Source organism: Aedes albopictus, chromosome 1 (genome assembly GCF_035046485.1).
Source record: "Aedes albopictus strain Foshan chromosome 1, AalbF5, whole genome shotgun sequence".
Classification (NCBI taxonomy): domain Eukaryota; kingdom Metazoa; phylum Arthropoda; class Insecta; order Diptera; family Culicidae; genus Aedes; species Aedes albopictus.
The window spans coordinates 303,398,749-303,425,286 of record NC_085136.1 but is presented as its reverse complement, the minus strand read 5'-3'; the positions used below and the strand labels follow the sequence as shown (position 1 = coordinate 303,425,286).

The 26,538-nt window shown below is 44.2% G+C and overlaps 2 protein-coding genes across 2 annotated transcripts; one reads left to right on the top strand and one right to left on the bottom strand.

The window, feature by feature from the left end:
• Positions 1–542: 542 nt before the first annotated feature.
• On the top strand, positions 543–20,715 carry LOC109416364 (protein dispatched). The gene is made up of 10 exons (XM_062847068.1): positions 543–570; positions 648–715; positions 5,420–6,073; positions 6,147–6,559; positions 6,619–6,710; positions 14,518–14,795; positions 14,876–15,146; positions 15,204–15,436; positions 15,504–15,658; positions 18,977–20,715. The coding sequence occupies exons 3-10, from the start codon at positions 5,458–5,460 to the stop codon at positions 20,450–20,452; spliced, it is 3,534 nt and encodes a 1,177-aa protein (XP_062703052.1). The 5' UTR covers positions 543–570; positions 648–715; positions 5,420–5,457; the 3' UTR covers positions 20,453–20,715.
• On the bottom strand, positions 6,639–14,524 carry LOC115267356 (uncharacterized). Its single transcript, XM_029874314.2, has 2 exons — positions 14,012–14,524; positions 6,639–6,794 (listed from the first exon to the last, which is right to left on the bottom strand). The coding sequence occupies exons 1-2, from the start codon at positions 14,486–14,488 to the stop codon at positions 6,729–6,731; spliced, it is 543 nt and encodes a 180-aa protein (XP_029730174.2). The 5' UTR covers positions 14,489–14,524; the 3' UTR covers positions 6,639–6,728.
• Positions 20,716–26,538: the final 5,823 nt, after the last annotated feature.

Sequence of the window (26,538 nt, the reverse complement as noted above, 5' to 3'; positions counted from 1 at the left end):
TAAACGGGAAAATCCGGTTGAAATATGCTGGTGAAAAATAAAAGGTGAAAATCCTCTGCTTTGCATCAGCGTTGGGGGAGGTCAAGTGCACCAGCAGGAGATGATGTGTGTTTTATCAAATTTGTGTCCTTCCGGGAAATGGGAGTGCTAAATCATTCGGAATTTTCTGCTGTTTGAAGCTGAGAATGTAAATTTGTGATGGTGTAGAAAAACATGGATGTGACTATCTGCTCAAATTCAAGTGCATGTTTTCCGAGGAACTGGACGTGAAAAGCTGTGCAAAGCTATTTTTCCTCCCGCAAACAAACCTACAGGTTCCTCACGCGCACACACACATGCACATTCACACCATTTTCATCATCAGCAAGCGTGCGAGTAGTGCATGGAAAATGTAAACAATAAGAAAATCGTCAGTCTCAGCAGGAGGGAAGAAGAGCAACAAAAGAAGGATTCAGTAACAACAAACAGCGGGCAGGGTGGCCAGTATAGTAATTTTGGAAGTTCATCAAAGGAAAGTCCTAAAGCCTAAAGCTTTAGCCAGAGGCGTAAAGCGTTTTTGTACAAATTAAGGTAAATTGTATTGTATTGTATTGTATTGTATTGTATTTATTTTACTGAACGGTAACATGTTAGTTTTGAACTTTAAGGTTTCAAGTAACAGTGAAACGTGCGGTGTATTAAATCCAATTTGGAAGATTGTAAATTTTTATTGAAGGTGAGTGTGTTTTCCGATTGTTTATGAGCCAGGGATACGGTTATAATATATAATATAATATATATATATATATATATATATATATATATATATATATATATATATATATATATAATATATATATTATAGCGCATTTAGTTCACCACTGGACTATCGCACTAGTTTTCACGAGTGCGAAAACACTAATAAAAGTGCGCGATTGCACAAATCAACTCGGTGTCTTCAGAGCACTTGTTCACCATAGATTGAAGAAATAGTGCGCCGAAGACATCAACCTGATTTGATGCAATCGCGCACTTTTATTCACGTTTTCGCACTTATGAAGTCGCAGTTCGCAGTCCAGTGGTGAACTAAATGCGGTATATAATATATATATTATGGGGAAAAAATGGAAGTATTCTCTCTCCTATATACTTTTTGCGTTTCATTTTGGTCACATTTCAACTATGCAAAATTTCAGCCCAATTGAACAAACTATATTGCAGTTTTTTATGTAACGAGTTGCAGAAAGTTGATTTTTTCAGCACGAGTCGAATATTTATCCAACGAAGCAATTCTGATCTAATCTCTGCAGGAACTGCTGTATGAAACCATGAAGGAATCTATGGTGGTTCAAGAATCTCTCCTAAGGAGATCCCTGTTGAAACTTCTTAAGAAATCCCAGATTGGAATTATTGAGGAGTTTCAAAGGGAAATCCAGGAAGAATCCCTGAAGGAATTCCAGGAGGATTGCTCAAATGAATTCAAGCAGGAATCCCAAGAAAATTACAGCAAGAATCCCTAAAGAAATTCCAGGAAGATTTTTTTTGGAGGATTCCTCGAAGGAATTTCAGGAAAAATCAACGAAGGAATTCCATCAAGAAACCCCGAAGGAATTCCAAAAGGAATCCCTGATAGAATTCTAGGAAGAATCTCCGAAGGAATTCCAGGAGGAATCTCCGAAGGAAGCCTAGGGGTAATCTCCGAAGAAATTACAGGAGCAATCCCTGCCGGAATCCCAGTGGGAGCCACCGAAGGAATTCCAGGAGGAATCTCCGAATGAATTCCAAGCCAATTCCTCAAAGGTTTTTCAAGAGGAATCCCCGAAGGAATTCCCAGAAGAATCCCCATAGGAAGCTCAGGAAAAATCCCCGAAGAAATTCAAGAAGGAATTCCCGAAGGAACTCTAGGAAGAATCTCGGAATTTCAAGGGGAGTTTGTATGACAAACTACCGAAGAAATTCAAGAAGAAAATCCCGGAGGAGTTCCTGGAGGAATCCTGGAGGTATTCTGAAGGAACTTCGGGAGAAATTCTAGGAGGATGAGGAATCACCAAAGGAATTCAAGGAGCAACCCCCAAAGGAATACTAGGAGGAATCCACGACAGAATACTGAGAGTAATCTCCGAAAGAATTTCAGGAAGAATCGGTGAAGGAAGTCCAGGAGGCTTCCCCAAAGGAATTCTAGAAAAAAATATCCAAGAAATTCTCCAAAGGATCGAAAAATATCTTGAAGAAAGCCTAGAAGGAATTCCAAGAGACATACTTGAAAGAACTCCATGAGGAACTCCTGGATGAATTTCAAGAGGAATCGCCGAAGGAGTTCCATGTGGAACCTCAAGAAGGTATCCCCGCTGGATTTCCAAGAGAAAATCACGGAAGAATTCCATCACGAATCCCAACAAAATTCCAGCAGTAATCCACAATGAAATTGCAGCAGGAATCTCAGAAAGATTTTCAGTGGGAATTTCCAAAGGACTTCGAGGGAGAATCCCCAAAGTATTTCCAGATTCCAGAGATCCCGTAAGAGTTCCAAAAGAAAGAAATTGCAGAAAGAACCCCCCCAGGAATTCAACGAGGAATTCCAGAAGGAATCTCCGAAGAAATTCACCAGAAATCACCATAGGAGTTCCAAAATGAAACTCGGAAGGAAATCGAGGAAGAATCTCCGAAAAAATTCTAGGAGGAATTCTCGTAGTGATTCCAAAAGGAATCCACGACGGAATATATGGAGGAATCACCGAAGAATTTTCAGGAGGAATTCTCGAAAGAAGTCCAGAAAGAATCCTCGAAAACATTCTAGGAAAAATCCTCGAACAAACTCTAGGAGGAATCCTCGAAGGAATTTCAAAAGGAATCTTCGAAAGATTTCAAGAAGGATTCTTCGAATTAATTTCAGGAGGAATCCCCGAAGCAATTCCATGAGGAAACCCCGAAGGAAGTCCAGAAGGAATACCTCACGGAATTCCAGGAGAAATTCCCGAAGTAATTACAGGAGAAGTTCCTGCAGGAATCCCAGGGTGAACCACTGAAGGAATTCCGGGAGGAATCTCCAAAGGATTTCCAAGCGAAATATGTGAAGGATTTTCAAGAGCAAACCCAGAACAGAAGGAATTCCAAGAGGTATCCCCATAGAAAGTGCAGGAGAAGTCTTCAAAGGAATTCCAAGAGGAATCCCCGGAGGAATTCCATGAGGAATCCCCGAAGGAATTCCAGGAGAAATCCCCAAACGAATTTCAGGAGGAATCTCTGAAGGATTTCCGGTAAGAATTTTCGAAGCATTGCCAGGCGAAATCCTCGAAGGATTTTCAGCGGTATCTCCCTAGGGGATTCTTCCCGGATAGGGAGAAAGATTTGTAGGAGGTATATCCTAAAGAATTCCTGGAGGAACTCCAGAAGGAAAACCTTATAGAAACTGCATGAAAGATCCCTCAGAAGTATCCTGGAGATATGCCTGATTTTATTCCTAAGGATATTATTGAACAGTGGCGATTCTACCTGTTCAACGAATGTAAATTCTTGAATTTCCTTAACAAACTTGCTTGTAATTTGTAGAAAATGACAAGGGTTCTCTGCTGAATATTGTTTTCGCTATTCTTTCTTCCGACATTCGCACTACGTGTCCAGCCCATTGAAGTCTGCCGTATTTTATACGTTTCACAATATTAGCATCTTCCTACACTTGGTACAACTCGTGATTCATGCGTCTGCGCCACACTCCATTTTCTTGTTTCCCACCGAGAATTATCCGCAGCACTTTGCGCTCAAAAACTCCAAAAGCTTTTCGGTCTACCTCCTTTAACGTCCACGCTTCGTGACCGTAGAGGGCAACCGGAAGAATCAGCGTCTTATACAGAGCGAATTTTGTTTGCGTTTGCAAGTTACGGGACCTAAGCTGGCTACGCAATCCGTAAAAGGCCCTATTCGCAGCTGCAATACGCCTTTTCACTTCACGGGAAACGTCATTGTCACATGCCACAAGTGTTCCAAGATAAACAAATTCTTCAACAACTTCAAACACTTCCCCATCAATCACTACCTCAACACTAACACCACTAGGCCTGCTTCTGTCTCTACCCGCTATCATGTACTTCGTCTTGGTAGAGTTAATCGTCTAGCCCATAGCTTCCCAACCTTCATTTCGCGACCCCCCAACCGCTTGCAGGCACGCTTCGATTGTTTTACGAAAAGCGCAGTGACGACAGACTGGGGGGTCGCAAGAGCCAAGGTTGGGAACCGTGGGTCTAGCCTATCCTCGCTGTCTCTCTCTTCAGAGGAGCATAAGCTTCCTCCACTGCCCTACGATCCGCAAAACCGAGGAGCATGTGCGACCGTGTGATGATAGAGCCATTCATCTGCACGCCTGACCTCCTAATCGCTCCTTCGAGTGCAATGTTGAACAATAAATTTGAAAGAGCATCCCCCTGCTTCAATCCATCCAAGGTCACAAACGACGTAGACACTTCGTCCGTGATCCGAATACTTGATTTTGATCCATCCAGCGTTGCGCGTATCAGCCTAATTAAATAGTTTCGCCGGAAAACCATGTTCTGACATTATCTGCCAAAGCTCATTTCTTTTCACTAAATCGTACACTGCTTTAAAATCAATGAACAGATGGTGAGTCTGCAAGTTATATTCCCGAAATTTATCTAGGATCATCCGCAGGGTAAACATTTGATCCGTCGTTGATCGGCCCTCACGAAAACCAGCCTGGTATTCGCCGACGAAGGACTCCTCAAGAGGTCGCAGTCTGTTGAACAGGACACGCGACAGTATCTTATACGCCGAATTTAAAAGGGTAATCCCTCTGTAATTGGCACACTCCAGTCTGTGCCCTTTCTTGTAGATTGGGCATATGAGGCCATCCAACCAACTGGTGGGCAATTCTTCATCCTCGGAAATCTTTATAATAATCTGGTGGATTGATTGATGTAGCTGCTCGCTTTCGTGCTTAAGAAGTTCGACCGGGATTTCGTCCTTCCCAGCAGCCTTGCTGTTTTTCAGCTCCTTAAGGGCCTTCTGAGGAATCCCCGAATTATCCTGGAGGTATCCTTGGATCCTTTGATTCTCTAAAGGAACTTCTGGAGATTTTTGAAGGAACTTCTCTAGGAATCCCTGAGAAAAAAAAATCAGGAGGGATCTCTGAAGAAACATCTTCAAGAATTCCTGAAATCCTGGAGAAATCTCTGAAAAACTTCTGGACTAATATTTGTAAGAACTATTGTTGGAATTTCTAAAAGAACTTCAGAAGGATGGGCCTTCAAGGTCTTCGACAATAGCAATCATCACATACTATGCCCTACGACATTGACGGTTCCATTGTCTGCCACTCATCTGTTTTGCGCCACCCGGCAGGTACTTGGTCAAAGAATGATGCAAGCTCTAAGCTCTCTAAGCTGAAAATTCCACGGAATAACAAATGCTCCTTTTCTCCCATTTGTAGAACCCGTGCCAACAACGTCGCCACTACTCACCACCAGCATGCAGTGGTACTACAAACTCCTAGCTCGCCGGCCACACTTTGTAGTGGTCTCAGTTGGTGTTTTCTCAATCGCCTGCATAGTCGTAGCTCTGATAACGAAGAAACTGCCGGATTTCGACGACCCAACGCTGGGCTTCGAAGCCCGTGGCACTTCCATCGGTAAACGGTGGACCGCGTGGCGCAACTTGCTGGAGGAAACCAGCGCTTCCGGACGGTTGATTGCCAATCCTAAGGATCTGTACGACCGAAGTGGGGTTCCAGATTTTGGATTTGGCTTTCGTAAGCGCAAAAAGGATCGAAAGAAGGCCAGCAACGGTGGTAACTCGAAAAAGCGCAATAAATCGAACAAAATCAAAGTGCTGAAAGAGCTTACGCTGAATAACAAATCTTCCAACGGGGAGGTGATAAGTTTTGAAGAATACGACAATGAGACTTTTAGCAGCCGACACGATAACTGGGAGTACGGGCGGAACATGTCGTTTTACGCAGAGGAGACCGGCAACAAAACGATGGAGAAGAAACGGGCCAAGTGGGATACGCTGAGGAAACTGAAACCGCCGCCGGATTTGATCGAGATGCACATACCGGCCGATGGTTTCTTCTGCGAGTCGCCAAGTAAGTGTCGTTCTTCTGAAATTATCCTATGTATTTTATTTGATCAAACTATAAATTCATCTTTTCCAAACAGACAAAGAATTCGCCCATTTTGTTATACAACGGGTCAACCACAACCTAAGCGACACGCTGTTCGAGCTGAACGCCTTCCTGGCCATGTGTGATCTGGAGCAGCGTATCGTCAGCACCGACCACTACACGGACCTGTGCCAAAAGGAACTGACCACGGACAATTGTTGCCGGCCGTGGTCCGTGGTCAACTATGTGACGTTCCTGTCCAATAAAACGTCCTGCTTCGACATGGACGAGGAAGACATTGCCATGGTGAAAACGCTGCTGTTTGACTGCTTCCAGTACTATCACAACATGAAGCTGAGCAACGATTGCGTTCGATCGGCGTGTGTGGTCCCGACCGAGTGCAAACAGCACAATGCCGTGTACAACATTTTGCACTACTTGGCGGACGTGGATTTTATTAAGTTAAATGTAAGTAATTCTATTCGAAGATAGGTGTAACGAGATTGTTATTTTGTTTCTTTCTTCAGGAATCTTCCGAGTTTCTCAATGCCACCATGATATTCCTGCCAATAGCGAGGAGCACGAAGTCGCTGGAGTTCTACCATAGCCTAGGACAAGAGTAAGTATCCTACCGTTTTTAGTGTTTGTATGTGAAAGATGTTTCCTTCAAAGCCGATAGGTCCTCCCACGTACGGTGAGTTGCCTGAAATTAGAAGATGAACTTGTTGTAATATTTAGTCCAGCCTAATATGTTGCGATGTTTATCATCATGCCCGACCCTGCTCCATTGACCAATCCAAATTCCTGTGTGGTAGTGGTTTGTGTTCAGATTTCCCGTGTTAATCTATCTGTAAGAACTTTGTAAACATCTTTTGTTCTCACGTATATGGATAGGCTTGCAGTAGGTTTCGTGAGACTTTTTTTGGACAACTCAATGAATGTATATTGTTAATGTTTTGTAAACAGACCGCCGCGACGAATGAAACACTGAAATAATTGTGTAGATCCGCTGTCCCGTCCCGCCTATTTTCAAGATAACACTGAATCAACAATATTTCTCCATAATACACGGTTCGTGGCGGCCGTTCTCCATCCTCGGTCACGCCCGATGTTCGCCAAGTCACGCTCCACCTGATTCGCCCATCGTGCTCTTTGCGCTCCATGCCTTCTTGTGCCGACCGGATCTATCGTGAACACCAATTTTCAAGGGGTGGTGTCCGGCATTCTTGCAACATGCCCTACCCATCGTATCCTTCCGGCTTTGGCTACCTTCTGGATGCTGGGTTCGCTGTAAATGGCAGCGAGCTCATAGCTCATCCTTCTTCGCCACACACCATTCTCCTGCACACCGTCGAAGATCGTCCTTAGCACGCGTCTCTAGAAAACTCCGACTTGCAGGTCCTCCTCGAACATGGTCCATGTCTCGTGCCCGTAGAGGACCACCGGTCTTATTAGCGTTTTGTACATGGTGCATTTGGTGCGTGGGTGAATCTTTTTCGACCGCAGCTTCTAGGCCGTAGTAGGCCCGACTTCCGCTGATGATGCGCCTCCGAATTTCACGGCTCACGTTGTTGTCAGCCGTCAGTAAGGATCCGAGGTACACGAATTCCTCCACCACCTCAAAGGTATCCCCGTCTATCGAAGCATTACTACCCAGACGGATCCGGTCGTGTTGCCTTTGTTTTTGAGGCATTCACCACCACTCCGACCTTTGCTAATTCGCGTTTCAGGCGGATGTACAGTACTGCCACCGCTCCAAATGTTCTGGCGATAATGTCCATGTCATCCGCAATGCCAGTGAATCAAAATTCAACCATCGCGCAACAATAATGACAATGTCGCAACCTATATTTGTTGCGACAAAACAACCCATGCGACATAAGTTTGTCCCAACTTGAAAATAATGGGATTAACATCGAGTTAAAAGACTTTTAAGCCTTGCATTGCGATTTACGAATATAACTTCGAGTCAGTAAACACTGCAACTCTGGTGAAGCTCTATCATCAAACAGTTTCGACTTTGGGTTAGTAATAATTGATTATTCACGAGTTGAAAAGTACGCAACAAATTCAGCTTCCGTTTTGTCTGCAACAAAAAAAATCGAGATCATGTCATTATCTGTCACCAGTAGGGATAAAGAGTAATCGTCGCATCTTCTTTGTTGCTTGTTTTGTGCCTCTTTTGTCTGACAATTCTCTTCACTGGTTGACCGAATTGTGTGAAAATCGTTCTCCGGCTGTTGAGCCCGGCTCGTCGCATCACACCTTCCAGAGCGACGTTGAAGAGTAGGCATGAGAGTCCATCACCTTGTCGCAGTCCCCGGCGAGATTCCAATGAACTGGATAGTTCACCCGAAACCCTTACGCAGTTCTGCACACCGTTCATCGTTGCTCTTTATCAGTCTAGTCAGCTTCCCAGGAAAGCCGTTTTCGTCTATTTCCCCATAGCTCTGCGCGGTCGATACTGTCGTATGCCGCTTTAAAGTCGATGAACAGGTGATGCGTTGGGACCTGGTGTTCACGGCATTTCTGGAGGATTTGCCGTACGGCGATGATCTGCTCCGGTGTCGACCGGCCGTCGATGAAGCCGGCTTGATAACTTCCCACGAACTCATTCGTTTTAGGTAACGGACGACGGAAGATAATCTGGGATAGCACTTTGTAGGCAGCATTTAAAATAGTGATCGTTCTGAAGTTCTCACATCTCAAATGGTCGCCTTTCTTGTGAATGGGACAGATTACCCCTTCCTTCCACACCTCCGGTAGCTGTTCGGTTTCCCAGATCCTGAGTATCAGCCGATGCAGACAGGTGGCAGACTTTTCTGGGCCCATCTTGATGAGTTCAGCTGCGATACCATCCTTATCAGCTGCTTTGTTAGTTTTAAGCAGATGAACGATATGGGAAGTAGTCAAAAATGCAATCCGTAGACAATTTCATGAAGTTTGATATCCATATTGCTGGGGTTCTACCGAAATCACTAAATGATCACATCCGCTTCCCCTGGGGAACCTGTTCCGGAATGGCCACTCCAATGTAAAATCACCGGATAGTCCTCAAGTAGTCAAAAATGCAATCCGTAGGTGATATCATGAAGTTTTATACCCATATTGCTGGGGTTCTACCGAAATCACTAAATGACCACATCCGCTTCCCCAGGGGAATCTGTTCCGGAATGGCCACTCCAAGGTAAAATTACCGGATAATCCTCAAGTAGTCAAAAATGCAATCCGTAGGCAATTTCATGAAGTTTGATACCAATATTGCTGGGGTTCTACCGAAATCACTAAATGGCCACATCCGCTTCCCCAGGGGAATCTGTTCCGGAATGGTCACTCCAAGGTAAAATTACCGGATAATCCTCAAGTATTCAAAAATGCAATCCGTAGGAAATTTCATGAAGTTTGATACCCATATTGCTGGGGTTCTACCGAAATCACTAAATGACCACATCCGCTTCCCCAGGGGAATCTGTTCCGGAATGGCCACTCCAAAGTAAAATTACCGGATAATCCTCAAGTAGTCAAAAATGAAATCCGTAGGAAATTTCATGAAGTTTGATACCCATATTGCTGGGGTTCTACCGAAATCACTAAATGGCCACATCCGCTTCCCCAGGGGAATCTGTTCCGGAATGGTCACTCCAAGGTAAAATTACCGGATAATCCTCAAGTAGTCAAAAATGCAATCCGTAGGAAATTTCATGAAATTTGATACCCATATTGCTGGGGTTCTACCGAAATCACTAAATGATCACATCCGCTTCCCCTGGGGAACCTGTTCCGGAATGGCCACTCCAATGTAAAATCACCGGATAGTCCTCAAGTAGTCAAAAATGCAATCCGTAGGTGATATCATGAAGTTTTATACCCATATTGCTGGGGTTCTACCGAAATCACTAAATGACCACATCCGCTTCCCCAGGGGAATCTGTTCCGGAATGGCCACTCCAAAGTAAAATTACCGGATAATCCTCAAGTATTCAAAAATGCAATCCGTAGGAAATTTCATGAAGTTTGATACCCATATTGCTGGGGTTCTACCGAAATCACTAAATGATCACATCCGCTTCCCCTGGGGAACCTGTTCCGGAATGGCCACTCCAATGTAAAATCACCGGATAGTCCTCAAGTAGTCAAAAATGCAATCCGTAGGTGATATCATGAAGTTTTATACCCATATTGCTGGGGTTCTACCGAAATCACTAAATGACCACATCCGCTTCCCCAGGGGAATCTGTTCCGGAATGGCCACTCCAAGGTAAAATTACCGGTTAATCCTCAAGTAGTCAAAAATGCAATCCGTAGGAAATTTCATGAAGTTTGATACCCATATTGCTGGGGTTCTACCGAAATCACTAAATGATCACATCCGCTTCCCCAGGGGAATCTGTTCCGGAATGGCCACTCCAAGGTAAAATTACCGGATAATCCTCAAGTAGTCAAAAATGCAATCCGTAGGCAATTTCATGAAGTTTGATACCCATATTGCTGGGGTTCTACCGAAATCACTAAATGGCCACATCCGCTTCCCCCGGGGAATCTGTTCCGGAATGGCCACTACATGGTAAAATCACCGGATAGTCCTCAAGTAGTCCAAAATGTAATCCGTAGGCAATTTCATGAAGTTTGACACCCATATTGCGGGGGTTCTGCCGAAATCAAGAAATGGCCATTTACGGTTCCATGGTGAACCACGGGAACCCATGGAATCCCACAGGGAGTCTGTCTCAAATGGGCCACTTTATAGGAAACCCAACGGATAACCGTAAGGTGGCTAGAAATAATATTCTGAGTGATTTCCGAATAAACACATGTACATATTGTAGGAAGTGTGCTGAAATCCCCTGGTACTATCTTGTTTCAGGACATATCCCTAGAAATCCGGATTTTCCGGGAACCATACGGATCCAAATGGTCAATTTCGTTCACAATCCGTAAATACATGTGTTACTGATTCGATTGGTGCCAAGAAACTCAAAATCGGTTGGAAGTTAACGAAATTATGCGCGTTCCAATTTGTGGGTACCCGGGTACCCTTGTCGGCCTGTTTAGGGTGTTTTTTTTGTCGGACACACAACGGTTAAACATAACGTCGGAAGTAGTGCGCTGAATAGGGCATCAGATTTGCTATACAGCGCACTACTTCCGACGTTATCTTCTTCTTTATGGCTCTACGTCCTCACTGGGACTTGGCCTGCCTCGCTTCAACTTTGTGTTCTTTGAGCACTTCCGCAGTTATTAATTGAAGGGCTTTCTTTGCCTGCCATTGCATGAATTTGTATATTGTGAGGCAAGTACAATGATACACTATGCCCAGGGAGGGAGTCGAGAAAATTTTCCCGACCGGAACGGGAATCGAACCAGCCGTCTCCGGATTGGCGATCCATAGCCTTAACCACTAGGCTAATTGGAGACCCAACTTCCGACGTTATGTTTAACGCATAAGAAAGGCAGCGGAAGTCAATGAAGTTATTTCCGACACCAATTTGGTGCTAAATCCACAATACCGCCCTCGCTGCGTTCTTCTCCGTTCTGCACTCTTCGTCAAACTACTCGTTCCGTCGATTCCGTTCCACGTACCCGATAGTGCTCTCGGCTGAGTCGTTGATGGCTGCTTTCACTGTACTTCAGCAGTTCTCTAGCTAGAGGGACCTCATCGAGCTCGCCCTCGTCTAGCAACGCGGCCTCGAGATTCTGCGCGTATTCTGAGGCGACATCCGGTTGTTTCAGTCGCTCTAGGTTGTACCGTGGCGGTCGCCGGTACCGTACATTGTTGATGACGGAGAGTTTTGGGCGCACTTCGACCATCTCTAGGTAGGGGTCGGAGTCGATGTTGGCGCCACGATAGGTCCTGACGTCGATAATATTGGAGAAATCTGTCCGTCAATCAGAAAGGTGCTACGTATGACCATATTTTTGGAGGCGGCGAAATCAATGAGTCGTAGGCCGTTTTCGTTCATCTGCTGGTGGGCGCTGAACTGTCCAATCGTCGGTCTGAATTCCTCCTCCTGGCTTACCTGAGCGTTCAAATCTCCTATGATGATTTTGAAGTCGTGGCTTGGGCAACGGTCGTACTTGCGTTCGAGCTGCGCGTAAAATGCGTCCTTGTCATCATAAGTACTTCCGGGGTGTGGGCTGTGCACGTTTATTATGCTGAAGTTAAAGAATCGGCCCTTGATGCTCAACCTGCACATTCTTTCGTCGATCATCGGCCACCAACCGATCACGCGTCTCTGCATATCACCCATCACGATGAAAGCTGTTCCCAGCTCGCGTGTGTTGCCGCAGCTCTGGTAGATGGTATGATTACCTCTAAACGTTCGCACCAAGGACCCTGTCCAACACACCTCCTGCAGCGCTACGATGCCGAACCCGCGGTCCTTCAGTACATTCAGGCGAGTATGCGGGTGCTCCCAATGAAGTTGAGAGATCGGCAGTTCCACGTACCGAGTTTCCAATCGCAAGTCCTTTTTGTTCGCTGGGGTCGTTGTCGTTGGTCTCGGTTCGTAATATTCTGTTGCTGATTTTCCGTTACAGTGGTTTTTTTTTACGGCTGGCTCGTAGGGCCTGAAACCAACCCCCTACTTTCTGGAGGACCATAGTGCACAGTTGAGCACTCGGACGTTGATCAGCCGCCCCTTACATGGAGATCACACGTTGTTGAGAGTCGCTCCTCCTGGAGAACAGACGTTCATGCCTCATGCTCATGCCCCTCTCCCCTTCCCTGCCAGCCTACGACCAAAGTTCTCACCGGGGTTTGTTATCCGATCTTCCCTAAGGTTTCTCGTAGTTTCCAGCCGGTACCACGCAGAGGTAGGGATAGGAGTTGCTGGACAGAGGCTAGTGGATCACAATGGGATCTGAATTGCGCAGCATACACAGCCTTTACCGTACCCACAGCTGTAGTATAGATAAGAAATAAATGACAGAAGTAGTTTGACTCTTGAAGAGATAGGTTGTTTGACTGGCCGCTAATGGTTTTTGGATCCAAGGCAAGGCTTCACGTACCGAAAACAGGGAAGGGCGACGATGATGACAGCGATGACTCCGATTGCGAAGACCCGGAGAGACAAGATGGTGAAATTGTTCAAGAGCAGCAGCCGCTAAGGAACTGTTTGAAGCTGTAGAAACTGGCGGAAAAGGACATCGACTATTCACCAAGAAGCAAACATATTGATTTCGTCATTATTTCGTCGACCTTGAACATCAAGCAGCGCATTTGCTCAGCCGCAAACGATCAAGAACTTTCAACATGGACAAAAGGCCCTTAGCATTCTTGGCACCCTACACACTACTTAAACGGTTTGACCAACATTGACTCCGCCCCCAGGTTGGTGGTTGAGTTTGTGCTGTGTTTGACCGTGTGTGATGCTGTTTGACGAACCGATTTGGCAGTTCGTCAAACCGATTTGACGGTTGATGGTTTGGTTGGCAAAAATCAAACCAGTTTGATTTTACTCAAACCAACGGTGGGCGGAGCCAATGTTTGACGAACCGATCGTACCGTGTGTAGCGTTGTTGCACAAACATAGTGCGTTTTCAAATGGGAGAAGATGTTGGTGCAACCAAAGTGACATGTTGGTGCAACACGATTTGGCAGTTCGGCGTACGGTTGCAGAAACATTCGCTGGTTCGACCAACCTGGGGGCGGTGGCAATGTTGGTCAAACGGTTTGAGTAGTGTGTAGGGGATTATAAAGTAGTAACTATCGAGTAGTATGCATAGAAATGTTTTGCCGATGAACCAGTATCTCGAATGTTGGATGTTTAATCAGTTGTCTTTTCTGATGTCTTTTCAGTAAATAATTTTGATGGATGAGAATTCCCTAGTTTAGCGTGTACTATTCTCATAGCTTTGCAATATATTGATCATTGTTGAGCGTCTCCTTGTGGAGCACAATGGGCATTTACTTAATCTTACCGCAGTGGACGTTTCCTTGAAAGCCCATCTCGGCGGGATCGGAACGGGTTGCTTTCTCGCGCGAATTTTCCTTCTCTTGATGTCCAGCGAATCGAGCTCCCGGCTCTCTCGGCAATGGTGCCTTCGATAGGTCGTATTACTTCGATTCAACCATTCCCGTTTCAAGTAGTCAGCTCCCAGATCTTGCCCGGCGAAGTGCTCCCGATGGATGCACCCATACGCTCTTCGGTTCATATTGGCCATGCGAGATACGAAATCCTCGTATCGTTCCGCATTCGAATGATTATGGTCGGGAAGTTCCGCTGTCGGGGACTCGATGTAGAGATTCCGAAATGCGTACCCGTCTAGTAGATGCGGATCGCTGGATTCCATTGCCGACTTGATCGGCCGTGCACGGTACAAATCCGGCTGCCAAACGCCAGGATGTTCCACCAGCTTGGAGTACATTGGACGTTCGAATTTCGTTAATGGATTCATTATTCTTCTCTTTCCGTCCGTCTTTACAGAAACTTGGAAAACGTCTTGGTAGCTGTCGTGGCAATGGACATGGGCTTGAAGAATGCCCTGTTCGACGAATGTCTTCTGCGTGACGGCTGGCTGGTGGGACTCGGTGGAATCTTCGTGGTGATTTCGATGTGGCTCTACACGAAATCGCTTTTCGTGACGCTGATGACGGTGGTTGCTGTGATCTTTTCGCTGGGGATCGCCTACTTTATCTACACGCTGATCTTCGAGTTGTCGTTCTTTCCGTTCATGAACCTGTTGGCGGTGGTGGTGGTCGTTGGTAAGTAATGTTGATCCGGGTTTCAGCCTCCCGAAAAGGGTTTGGAACAGAGTTCTATAAAAAATAATCGTTCTCCGCAGGAATCGGAGCCGACGATGCGTTCATTTTCCTCAAAATATGGCAATGTGTCATAACGGATCGCTTGAAGGCAACCGGTGCCGTGTTAGCGCTGGGACCTTCGACATCTTCCTTCGTGGCAGAAGCGAACGCGGCACGATCGGACACACTGGTCGGTATCATGGCCAGTACGCTGAAGCATGCGGCCCTATCGATGCTGGTCACGTCGTTGACCACGGCGGCCGCTTTCTATGCTTCGTATGTTAGCTCCATCACGGCGGTTAGATGCTTTGGGTAAGAACTGATCTTGAAACGCATATGGCGTAGTTGTACATGTCCCAATTTTTTCAGCATATTCTCCGGCACGGCAGTGATGGCAAACTACTTGCTCATGGTGACGTGGCTGCCGGCGTCCGTATCGATCGCGGAGCGAATATCGTGCATCTCGCTCGTCAAACCGGTGGAGAACATCGTGGAGAAGCTTACCTATCCCTTCAAGGCAATTAGTCAATTAGGTCGGAAACTGGAAGACTTTATTATATCATTAGTGATTAGTGTTCCACTGTTGTGGATTGTATTGTTAGGTGAGTAGCTTTTGATCGACATCTTTTTGAAATAATTTGCTCATTGGATTCGTTGTGTTTCCCCTAGGTATTACTGGTGTGCTTAGTGGTGTGATGGTGCTACATTGGCCAAAGTTACGATTGCCGGATTCCCCGGATTTCAAGTTGTTTATCAGCAGTCATCCCTTCGAGCGGTACGACAGCGAGTACAAGGATCTTTTCTGGTTCGAGAAAATTTATAGTGTGAGTATGAATTTTATTTACTCATTCTTTAAAGCTACCTTATAAACAAGTCCCTACAAAATACATAAAAATGACAGGGAGCGGGACATTTAGCATAAAGTCATTTGGCATAAGTTCGTTTGGCATAAGGTCATGCCAAATGATTATTATTATTATTATTCATCATTATCATCATTTCTCATCTCATAATCATCATCTCTCAACTATGATCTTTCATATCTCATCTCGCACCTCTTATTACTCATCTTTTATTTCTCATCTCATCTTTAAGGATTATCATCATCTCTAATATCTCACCTCTCATTTCTTATCTTTCATCTCTCATTACATCTCTTATCATCATTTTTTCAATCTCTTATCTCTCACCTCTCATCTGTCTCATCATCTTATCTCTCATTTCTCACTTCTGTCTTTTATTTGTCATCTATCAACTACACAAGTTTACAAAATAAAACGAAAGTCGTGAACTTCTGTCAACGACCAAAATTTTTGAAGCACAATTTAGTGCTGATTTCAAAACCGACCTTCAAAAAATTTAAAGTAGAACAGTTTTTGAGTTTTAGCTCAATATCGAGTTTAGTAAGTTTTCAAAATATGTAATTTACCAAAATTCGAATATATTGAGTTTCGTTCAACCAATTTCAAATCTTTTTCCATAAATTAAAAGCTAAAAACAATACCATTCGATCATCTGAATACAGGTTTTGCGTCAGATTGATGAAATTCAAGATATTGGCGAGTTTAAGGGACGATCTTCTTAAATTTTAGCAAAATTCCCAAATTTTTTTGAAGAAATGTATTTTTTTCAATAAGAAAAAATCAACTTAAAAATTCTTTCTCCACGTTTATTTGACATATCATATGTAGGCGAGTTACAGTAAAAATTTTAGCTCAATCGGAGCATTGATTACGGAGAATGAGATGCTTGAAGTGAGCGACTTTGCTTAAAAATAGAACAAAAATCGATTTCAAATCATCAACCTTGTATGGAAAGTCGAAAAAATTTCCGCTCTACTGTAATTTTTTTCCTTCGCGTTTTTGAACTCAGGGCATGATTCTACACCAAAAATGATCATCAGCTTACCGAGTTCAAAAATGCTGTAAACTAGTGCTATTATCTCTCATCTCTCATCTTTCATCTCACATCTCTTATCTCTCATTTTGCAACTCTCATCTATTATCTCTTATTTCTTATCTCTCATCGCATCTATGATTTCTTATTTTTCACCTTATATCTCTCATCTCTTATGTCTCGTCCCTCATCTCTTATCTCCTATCTTTAATCTCTCACATCTCATCTCTCATCTATTATCTCTCATCTCTTATATTTCGTCTGCCATCTCTAATTTGACAACATCATTCCTCTCCAATCTCATCTCGTACCACTAATCATCATCTCTCATCTTTTTCTCTCATCTCTCACCTCTCAGCTCTCATCTTTCATTTCTCATGTCTCATATCCCATCTTTCAACTTTCATCTTATCTCTTATCATCTTCATCACCTTCGCTTATCTCTCACCATCCCTCATCTCTTATTTGTCATCTCACATCTCTCATCTCTCAACTCTCTACTCTCATCTTATCATCATCTCTCAGTTCACATCATCTATCATCTCACCACTTGTCACTCATTTCTTATCTTTCATTTTATTTCTCTCATCTCTCATGGCTCATCTCTAATCTCCAACATCTCCACTCTTATTTTTTATCTTTTTTCTTTCGTCTCTCATTTCTCATCAATTCCTGTCTTATTTCTCATATCTCATCTCTCATCATCATCATCATCATTCTTATCATCATCATATCTCATATCCGATCTCTTATCTCTCAGCTCTCACATCTCATCTGTCATCCTTATATCCAGGCTTAATAATCCTCCTCGAAATCAAAAGAGTTTTGCAACATACTCTAGAGCGGTGTTTTGCTTTTGCCTCGTCGCGAGGGAGCGAACGAACCCCAAACAGAGAGGCAATAAAAACTGAGCGAGGAAGAGGGGAACTAAAAAAGAGCCGATGATTATTTCGGGGTTTTGAGTGCGATTTTCGCCTCGAGAGTATTTCTTTGTGTGGGAGTGGAACTCGCGCGAGCTTTTTGAGTATGAGTGGACGTGAGAAACACCACAAGCAATTATGAGTGTTGGACAAACTCCTCGCTGCGCGGCAAGCTCACGCTCGGTGCTGTTGAGGATTTGCGTTGTGATTTCTGAGTTTTATTTTCCCTCCTCAGAAAATCGCCAGAATCGCTTCCTCATTTTCTCGCGAGGGAGTTTCTGTCAAGCCTGCTTATATCTCATCTCTTATCTCTTATTCATCGTCTCCCATCTTTCATCTCTCATCATCATCATCATCACCATATCTCATATCTAATCCTCTCTCATCTCTTTTCTCTTGTGTCTCAGAACTCTCACACAGCTATCATCTCTCAATTCCTACTTCTCATCTTTCATCTCTCATCTCTTAGCCATTAGCTCACCCTCTTGGGGGAATTTGCCTTCCCGTTGCAGGTTTCCCTCTCGGGGGAATGTACTTTTTCGTTGCGGTTTACCCTCTCGGAGAAATTCACCTTTACACAGCTAATCGCGTTCGGTAATTTTTACCGAAATCTCAACCGCTGAGGGTTTGGTAATTGATTTTCAACGAAATTCTGTAAAAAAATACAAATTTCGGTAAAATGTTATCGTTTATCTGTCAAACTCTAACGAACTTCGGTAAAAGTTGCTACCTTTACCGAATTTTTCCTGTAAAACAAACATAACGGTTGAGATTTCGGTAAAACATTACCGAAGTCGGTGATTTTTTCTAACTGTGTAGCTTACTCTCTCGGGGGAATTCGCTTTTTCGTCGCGGTTTACCCTCTCGAGGGAATTCACCGTTAGCTTACCCTCTCGGGGGAATTCGCTCTTTAGTTGCGGTTTACCCTCTCGAGGGAATTCACCGTTAGCTTACCCTCTCCGGGGAATTCGCTTTCTCGTTGCGGTTTACCCTCTCGGGGGAATTCACCATTAGCTTACCCTCTCGGGGGAATTTGCTTTTATGTTGCGGTTTACCCTCTCGGGGGAATTCACTACAGTTTTAACTTGGGTCATTCGCCTCTGCAAGAACAAACTTAAAGTTAAACTGAAATTCTATCTAACAACTGATATTTTTTCAAAAAGGTAATTAATTTTTCCTCGTTTGCTTCATCGTTGCTGAGAATGACTTTATGCCAAGTGACACAGATCCCAAAAGACATACTAAAGAATTGTGAAAGACTGTATGCCAAATGGGCTATATTATATGACTGCATCAACAACAACTATCCTCTACCTCTTCCCGCAGACAACGGACACCTTCAAGCTCCCGTTGCGCTTCGTTTGGGGAGTGCAACCGGTCGATCGCGGTAATTTCCTCGATCCGGAAAAACGTGGCGCACTGTACTTCGACGAGAGCTTCAACATGAGTGCCCCCGAGTCGCAACAGTGGCTCCTAGGGTTCTGCAAAAGCCTCAAGAATCAAACCTTCTACCAGATGAGCTACGGGCTGCTGCTGCCGAACTGTTTCATCGAGAACTTTATCAACTGGATGTCCCGGCGGTGCAACGACTCGATGGGCGAGATCGACCGGACGCCGTGCTGCGAGGTGTCGGCGTTCCCGTTTGCGCCGGAAGTGTTCGACCAGTGCCTGCCGGAGTCGATATCCAGTTTGTACGAAACGCCGCGGGAATTTTTCATTCCGGGGGTGGCGGGGCCCAAATTTGCCCGGCAGTCGTTCCGGAATGGGAGCGGAGGGTGGCCGCAAGTGAAGGCCGTGGTAATCGAGTACGAGAGCAATCAGGTATTTACGATGTCTTATTCGGAGATTGATGGGTTCGTGCGGACGGTGGAGGAATGGCTTGCAGGGATACTGAAGGACGCGCCCGATGGGATGCGTAACGCGTGGTTTATCAGTGAGTTGGAGTTTTTCGATCTGCAGGATACGCTGTCCACGGGGACGATGGTGGCCATCTGTATGGCCATGGCCGTGGCACTGTTGGTGTTGCTTCTAGTGACGTTGAATGTGTTGATTAGTTTGTATGCGATTGTGACTGTTACGTTTACGATACTGACCACGGTGGCCGTTCTAGTGCTGCTCGGTTGGAAGCTGAATGTGTTGGAAAGTGTAGCCGTTAGTACGGCGATAGGTTTAGCGGTAGATTTTAGCTTACACTATGGCGTCCATTATCGGCTAGCGACCGATTCTGATCGAAAGTCGTCGACGCACTATTCGTTGATCCGGATGATTGGTCCAACGGCAATGGCCGCAATCACGACGGGAATCGCCGGAGCGCTGATGCTCCCGTCCAGCGTGCTGGCGTACATCCAGATCGGGGTGTTCCTGGTCATCGTAATGTCCATCAGTTGGATCTACGCGACGTTCTTCCTGATGAGCCTGCTAAGGGTAATTGGGCCGCAATACGGTTTCGGTCAGTTTCGGTATCCGAAACTGCGTGGGCCCTTACGGGACAGTGGCGGCGGCAAAGCCCAAATGGACGGTCCTAACCATCGGTTGAATCTTCATCATCAGAACACAGTGTCGGAGCAGTTGCTGTCCAACTCGAGTTCGGCCGCCGGCGAACTGGTGGGTTCGGAATCGCACGAACTGGACTCTCTGACGTCGAACTCGATCATCAAGCCGGTCAACCTGGACATTTCGAGGCCGATCAACTTTGATCGGGCGTTCAAGAAGAAGTACTCGCTACCGCGGGAGCACAGTCCGTCGACGGCCAGTGCCATTACGGTGGTGCTACCGGATGATGTGGATTTTAAAAATGGATAATAACCTGATGGGGTAGTTTCAAACGAGGGTAGTCATGGGATGTGTAGGAATTACCTATTCATATTGTAAATGTCGTTGATCTATGGGATAGGACTCCGATTTGACGACACCATTCAATGACGGAAGGATCGTAGACTTGGTATAGTAGATAGCTATTGACATATCCAGCTCGTTTTGGTTCTATCATATCGAAATGATAGTCACGATGAAAATGATCAACAAACATGTGATTCACAAAGAAATTTCTGAAAACTGACGCAAATATACAAATATACTGATAATTTAAAAAAAAATCTATTGCATTGCGTCAATTGAAGCGGTTTTACTTTTTTTTTTGTTTCGGTGCATACACTAATGTTGCTTACCGTCTGCCCCCGTTGGTTTGACCTCATCTAATCTGAACACTTTTTAATTTGACCCCCTCTAATCTGCACATCGTTCAAACTAAAAATTATTCAAACGTCATTCTGCTCATGGAACGGGGTGAAACGGAACGCAGAATCAAAACAAAACAGCAAAAAGGGTTACTATCAGTGTGTTTTTCGATGCCCACAGGGTTACTAGAAGTTCAAATTAAAAAATGAACACCGTTGGTTTGCATGAGGTGTCGTTCAAACCAACGGGGGTAGACGGTATTCTGTTCATCAAGCTAAGATTGTTCAAGTCGTTCGTGGGTGTTTACGGGGATTGATTTGGCTGATTCGTTAAAGAATCGCTAGAGGCATAGCACAACTTCCGCATCCCTGGAATGTATTTTGCGTAGTAGTCCACGGCTCCCAAATACAACGGGAGGGACGGAAGGCGGCATGCTGGCAATAGCAGCGACCTTCTCAAGGTCCGATCGAACACCATCGCCATACATGATCTGCCCGAAATAATCGGCTTGTTTCATGCTAAAGCTGCATTGTTATATCCTCACGGTGAACCCTAATTCCTGCAATCGGTTCAACATGTGCTCGTGGTTCCGATAGCGTTCTTCTGACTTGGTACCAGGGGACAAGCGGGTTAATTGGTAAGCCCCATTGGCGTAAATATAGGAGCCTGGCCCCCTCCAGAATCATGAGATTCAGGCGATAAGTATCTTTGGAGCAGTTCTGGAGTATAAACATTCTATATTGACATGGCCCTGGTCCCCTAGACCTATGACCCTAGACCTTACGCCCATGGTAAGTAGATTCGGGCAGCTTTCATCCACCTCTACCTGAAGATAGGCATCGGAAAAGTCGATTTGGACAAAGTACCGACATCCCGACATCTTCGAGAAAATACCGTCAGGTAACGGCAGCGGTTATCGGTTGGAGTCGAGGTCGTGATGCTGAATTTCTTCTTCGACGGCACAGTTCAAACCGTAGGAGACGGGAGGCTTTGGCCGAAATGCAAAGTTGCAGCTGCGAAGTAAATTTGAATCTATTTTTTTTCTGTTGCGCATCATTAACCCTTTAACGCTCATGGTGTCTGTAGAGGATCATCACTTTTTGGCGAATCCGACCTAAACCAGTTCACTTCAATATGTTATAAAGGCGTTTGGCAAGAGGTCATAAGCTTATTAGAGTACTAGTACACTCTAATTATTGGTTCAATAGTGAAACTATTGATAAACAATTAAAAACTTTTTTTACGATTTCGATAAATTTAAGTGATCCCTAACAACTTTTGTTCGAGCACTTTTTGTTCATAGCATTTTTTAGCATTCAAAAATTTGAAAGAAATCGTGGGCGGGGAGTGGTTAAGCTTATTTAGAGTTACAATATGAACTATTCCAAATTGAGCTGCGACATTTCTAAGCAAGCTAAAACTCAATTTTCGCACAGCCGGTCACTTCGGATTTCAACCAGAAGCATTATACTGGAGTGGGATTTCTTGCTTGCTGAAGATGTTTCTGGTTTTCCGATCTACTTTCACATTGCGTCGTTGATAATGCTGTGTCCGACGCTGAATCAATTTGGAGGCGGACGGATCAATACCTACAGCTATCTGCATACTTTCTTCCTAACGGAATTCCTGGAGATAACTTTTTTTTCTTTTCTTTTTTCCTCATCTGTAGAGCCTTTTAACCACCGACGAACCGACGTGACAATGGTGTTTCAAAAGTGTACCTCCTTAATTTAACGGTTGACCGGCGAAGCGAGCGAACGCTTCTGTCGAATCAGCGCAGACACGAACCTTTTCCTATATGAATACATGGAGGTTTGGGATCAAGCTATCAAATCAACGCGAAGCGTTATAGAGGTGGCGGTAGTGTTCGGCTATTTTTCATCATGGCGTCGAGGACAACAAATTTGAATTTGTTTGTTCTAGCTGTCACGTCGGTTCGTCGGTGTTTTAACCGCTATTATTTAGGAATATTGTAGTATGACCCATATTTAATTTGGTGCTAGTCAAATATCCTGTCACAATTGAGCTGTGATGGACAATGGTTGATGTAACACCTGATCCCAACTAGGTACAACTCGTTTTATAAAGTTTATTACCCTGTTGGGATTGCTTCTCCAAATTTCCAAGGGCTCTAGAAACCCTTTACCAAATATCGCCAATCTGTGATGGGACAGCACTCCGCAGTTGCAGGGTAAATGCTCGGCAGTTTCGTTTTCCGTTTGACAGAAACGGCACTCGGAGGATTGGATTTTTTCCAATCTTACTTAGATGATATTTACTCGGGCAGTGGCCACTGGCCAGTCATCAGACCAGTAATTACCCTGAGATCTCTTTTGTTTAGATTCAATATGGACCTGGTTTTTTCTGCACTGGGTTTTATGAACCTTTTCGCTTGCTTGGATGTATCCGTGGCATTCCAATCAGATTCTACCGTGGGAATTTCCCATGTTATTAGTTTCATCCGAAGAGCACACTCAGGAACTCCACAGAAAGGTTCAGGGCCTACAAAGCTTGATGCCGCACCCTGTCTAGCTAAATTGTCGGCGTTTTCATTTCCCAGAATTCCACAATGACCGGGCACCCAGTATAAAGTTACCTCGTTCCTACTGGCCAATTGCTTCAGAGAAATGATACATTCCCACACTAGCTTTGATTGACAAGTGAAAGCTCTTAGCGCATTTAGAGCCGCCTGACTGTCCGAAAAAATACAGATCTTGACAAACCTATTATATCTTTTCAGACAAATGTTGGCACACTCTAGAATGGCATAGCGACATGGTTTCACCACTTTGAATGGAACATCATAGTTGGTCTTCATATCATCCAATCTTCTACTGTTTTTTTTATGTCCATGTTTAATTTGAAGTCTTTGATGATCCTCAAATGTCCAACAAGATCCCCGTCTAGGACTTCATTGTAACGTGTAAACTGCAGGGCACTTTTTGTCGCTTGTAGTTTAACCTATTGATGCAATGGCAGTATATTGAGATGGGCATCCAAAGCAACTGATGGAGTGCTTGTCATTGCACCTGTCGCTGTCATAGATATACAAACAAGTCTTTGTAGCTTACTTAGCTTCTTTTGCGAGGTTACCTCATTTGTTTTGGGCCACCAAACAAGTGAAGCATAAGTAATCTTAGGCTGGTATCAGTAGGTCGGCTCCAGAGGCACGTTCTCCTCCATTTGGGAAATTTGTGCCATCGCGAGGCTGGACTATTACAGCTTAGATCCAGTGAATTATGTTAGGTCTAAGACCCCAGGTTTTTCTTAAGGCTTTGCTACAGACCTAAAGGGCATTTGTACCATTGGTTTAAACATTGTTTAAATGTGAATTCTAATTCAGTCTTTTGTCCAAAGTTACCCCAAGATGTTGAACTTCTTCCGAGAACTGAATTTAAACTCCATCTAAAGAGAGTTTTCTAATTAGAGTTTTTGAAGGGTTTACGTTTAATCCCTCCTCTCGGCACCATTTGTGGGTAACATTCAACGCAGATTGTAGGCGGCTGGATATCGTGTCGTCATATTTTCCACGTATCAGAATAGCTACATCATCTGCGTATCCAATAACCTCAAAGCCTTGATTGATGAGCTTTTTAAGGAGTTCGTCCACTACCAAAGACCACAATAAGGGCGATAGTACACCTCCTTGAAGATAGCCCTTCACAGATCTTACTGATGGTTGCGCACCTCCAAGAACGGAAAAGATCTCTCGATCTTTAAGCATCCATAATATCCATTCGATAATGCATTTATCCAAGCCCCTTACTTCCATTACTGAACGCATTGAGCTGTAGGATGCGTTATAGAATGCCCATTCGATGTCGAGAAAAGCAACCACGGCTTGAAACGGCATTTCTACTAAGCTGGTAGACTTGACAAAGTCATCCACTATTTTATTCTTCATGGTCTTTAACAGAACACAAGAAAGGCTTGTGGGTCTGAAGGCTTTGGAGTTGTTTTGTCCCGTTTGCCAGCTTTTGGGATATAAACAACTCGAACCTTACGCCACGCCTTAGGTATGTAAGCTAAAATAATACTGGCTCTGTATATTTCGGGTCAGGGAAAATCCGCCATTGCTCTGTTGCTACTTAGATGGTAATCTCAGATTCTACTTCATATTTCGCAACAAAAACTTATCATTGTGTATGCTCACTCGCAGTGCATATGCTGATTGTTTTTCATCATCTTCTGTGCAATAGAATTCGAGATTACCATCTTCAAAATCGCGAAGCAAATTTTTAGAAAGAGAGGGCGTCCCGTATCACCTTAAGAGCGGACAAATCGCCTCTTTTCCATGTTGAAGTAAAGCTGGGAAAATTCCATCTTTCCCGGCAGATTTGATGGGTTGAAAAGAACTCAATGCCCATTCGACCCTCGACGGAGTGAAGATTTCACAAGCTTTTTGATAGGCATTGGTCGACCAGCTTGCGTTGCCTTATCTGAGTCCTGCTCTTCATCCGAATAAGAAATATACCCTTGGAAGTGAGTTCTCATCATTACTTCCAATGTTTCAGAAGAATCAACAGTAAAACTGTCATCTTCTTTTTTAAGAATCCCAAGACCATTTGAATGGTCTTTCGAAAGGACTTAATGAAGCCTTGTAGCTATAGGAGTGTTATTGATGTCTTCACATACCCGTCTCCAGTCCTTCCGTTTTTGGCTAGCCTCAATTCTCTGTTCTCTGTTGTATTCGGATTGGGCAGCTAGCATGATATGATGAGATCATTTTATCAATAATCTCATCAAAGGCATTTTCCAACTGTGAAACAGACAAAATCTGCTCACCCTCATATGAATTTTCAATGAATATTAAACAAAAGCGGTAGAGGTCCCAGTTAGTTATCTTTGGGTTTCTATAGCTTTCAATTAAATTTGATCCGGCTTTATAATCGAACCTGATATGTTTGTGATCTGACAATAATTCCTCATCAGAAACATGCCAGTTCGCGATCTCATCTGATAGCAGATAGCTACAAAGCGTAAGATCTAAAACTTCCTGTCGAATAGCATTAATAAAAGTTGGAGAATCCCCTTTATTGCATATGTCTATGTTATTAGACGAAATGTAATTCAGGAGATCCCAGTGAAGAGAATTGTCAGACAAAAGAGGCACAAAACAAGCAACAAAGAAGGAGCGACGATTACTCTTTATCCCTACTGGTAACAGATAATGACATGATCTCGAAATTTTTTGTTGCAGACAAAACGGAAGCTGAATTTGTTGCGTACTTTTCAACTCGTGAATAATCAATTATTGCTAACCCAAAGTCGAAACTGTTTGATGATAGAGCTTCACCAGAGTTGCAGTGTTTACCGACTCGAAGTTACCGTTCGAAAATCGCAATGCAAGGCTTAAAAATCTCTAAACTCGTGGTGTACGATGTTAATCCCATTATTTTCAAGTTGGGACAAACTTATGTCGCATGGGTTTGTTTGTCGCAACAAATACATGTTGCGACATTGTCATTATTGTTGCGCGATGGTTGAATTTTGATTCACTGATCTGTACTGCCGTGTGCAGCATAGTTGTCCCATGTTCTATGGGAATCCCTATTAACATGGGACAACTATGCTGCACACGGCAGTGTACTGCTCCATATGATATGATGGGCACTTGCATCGCACCCTATTACAAATTGGGCGTTTATTTTATTTTTTGCAATAATTATCAAAACTTACGATCACAGATGGAGGCACATTATCCACGTCTC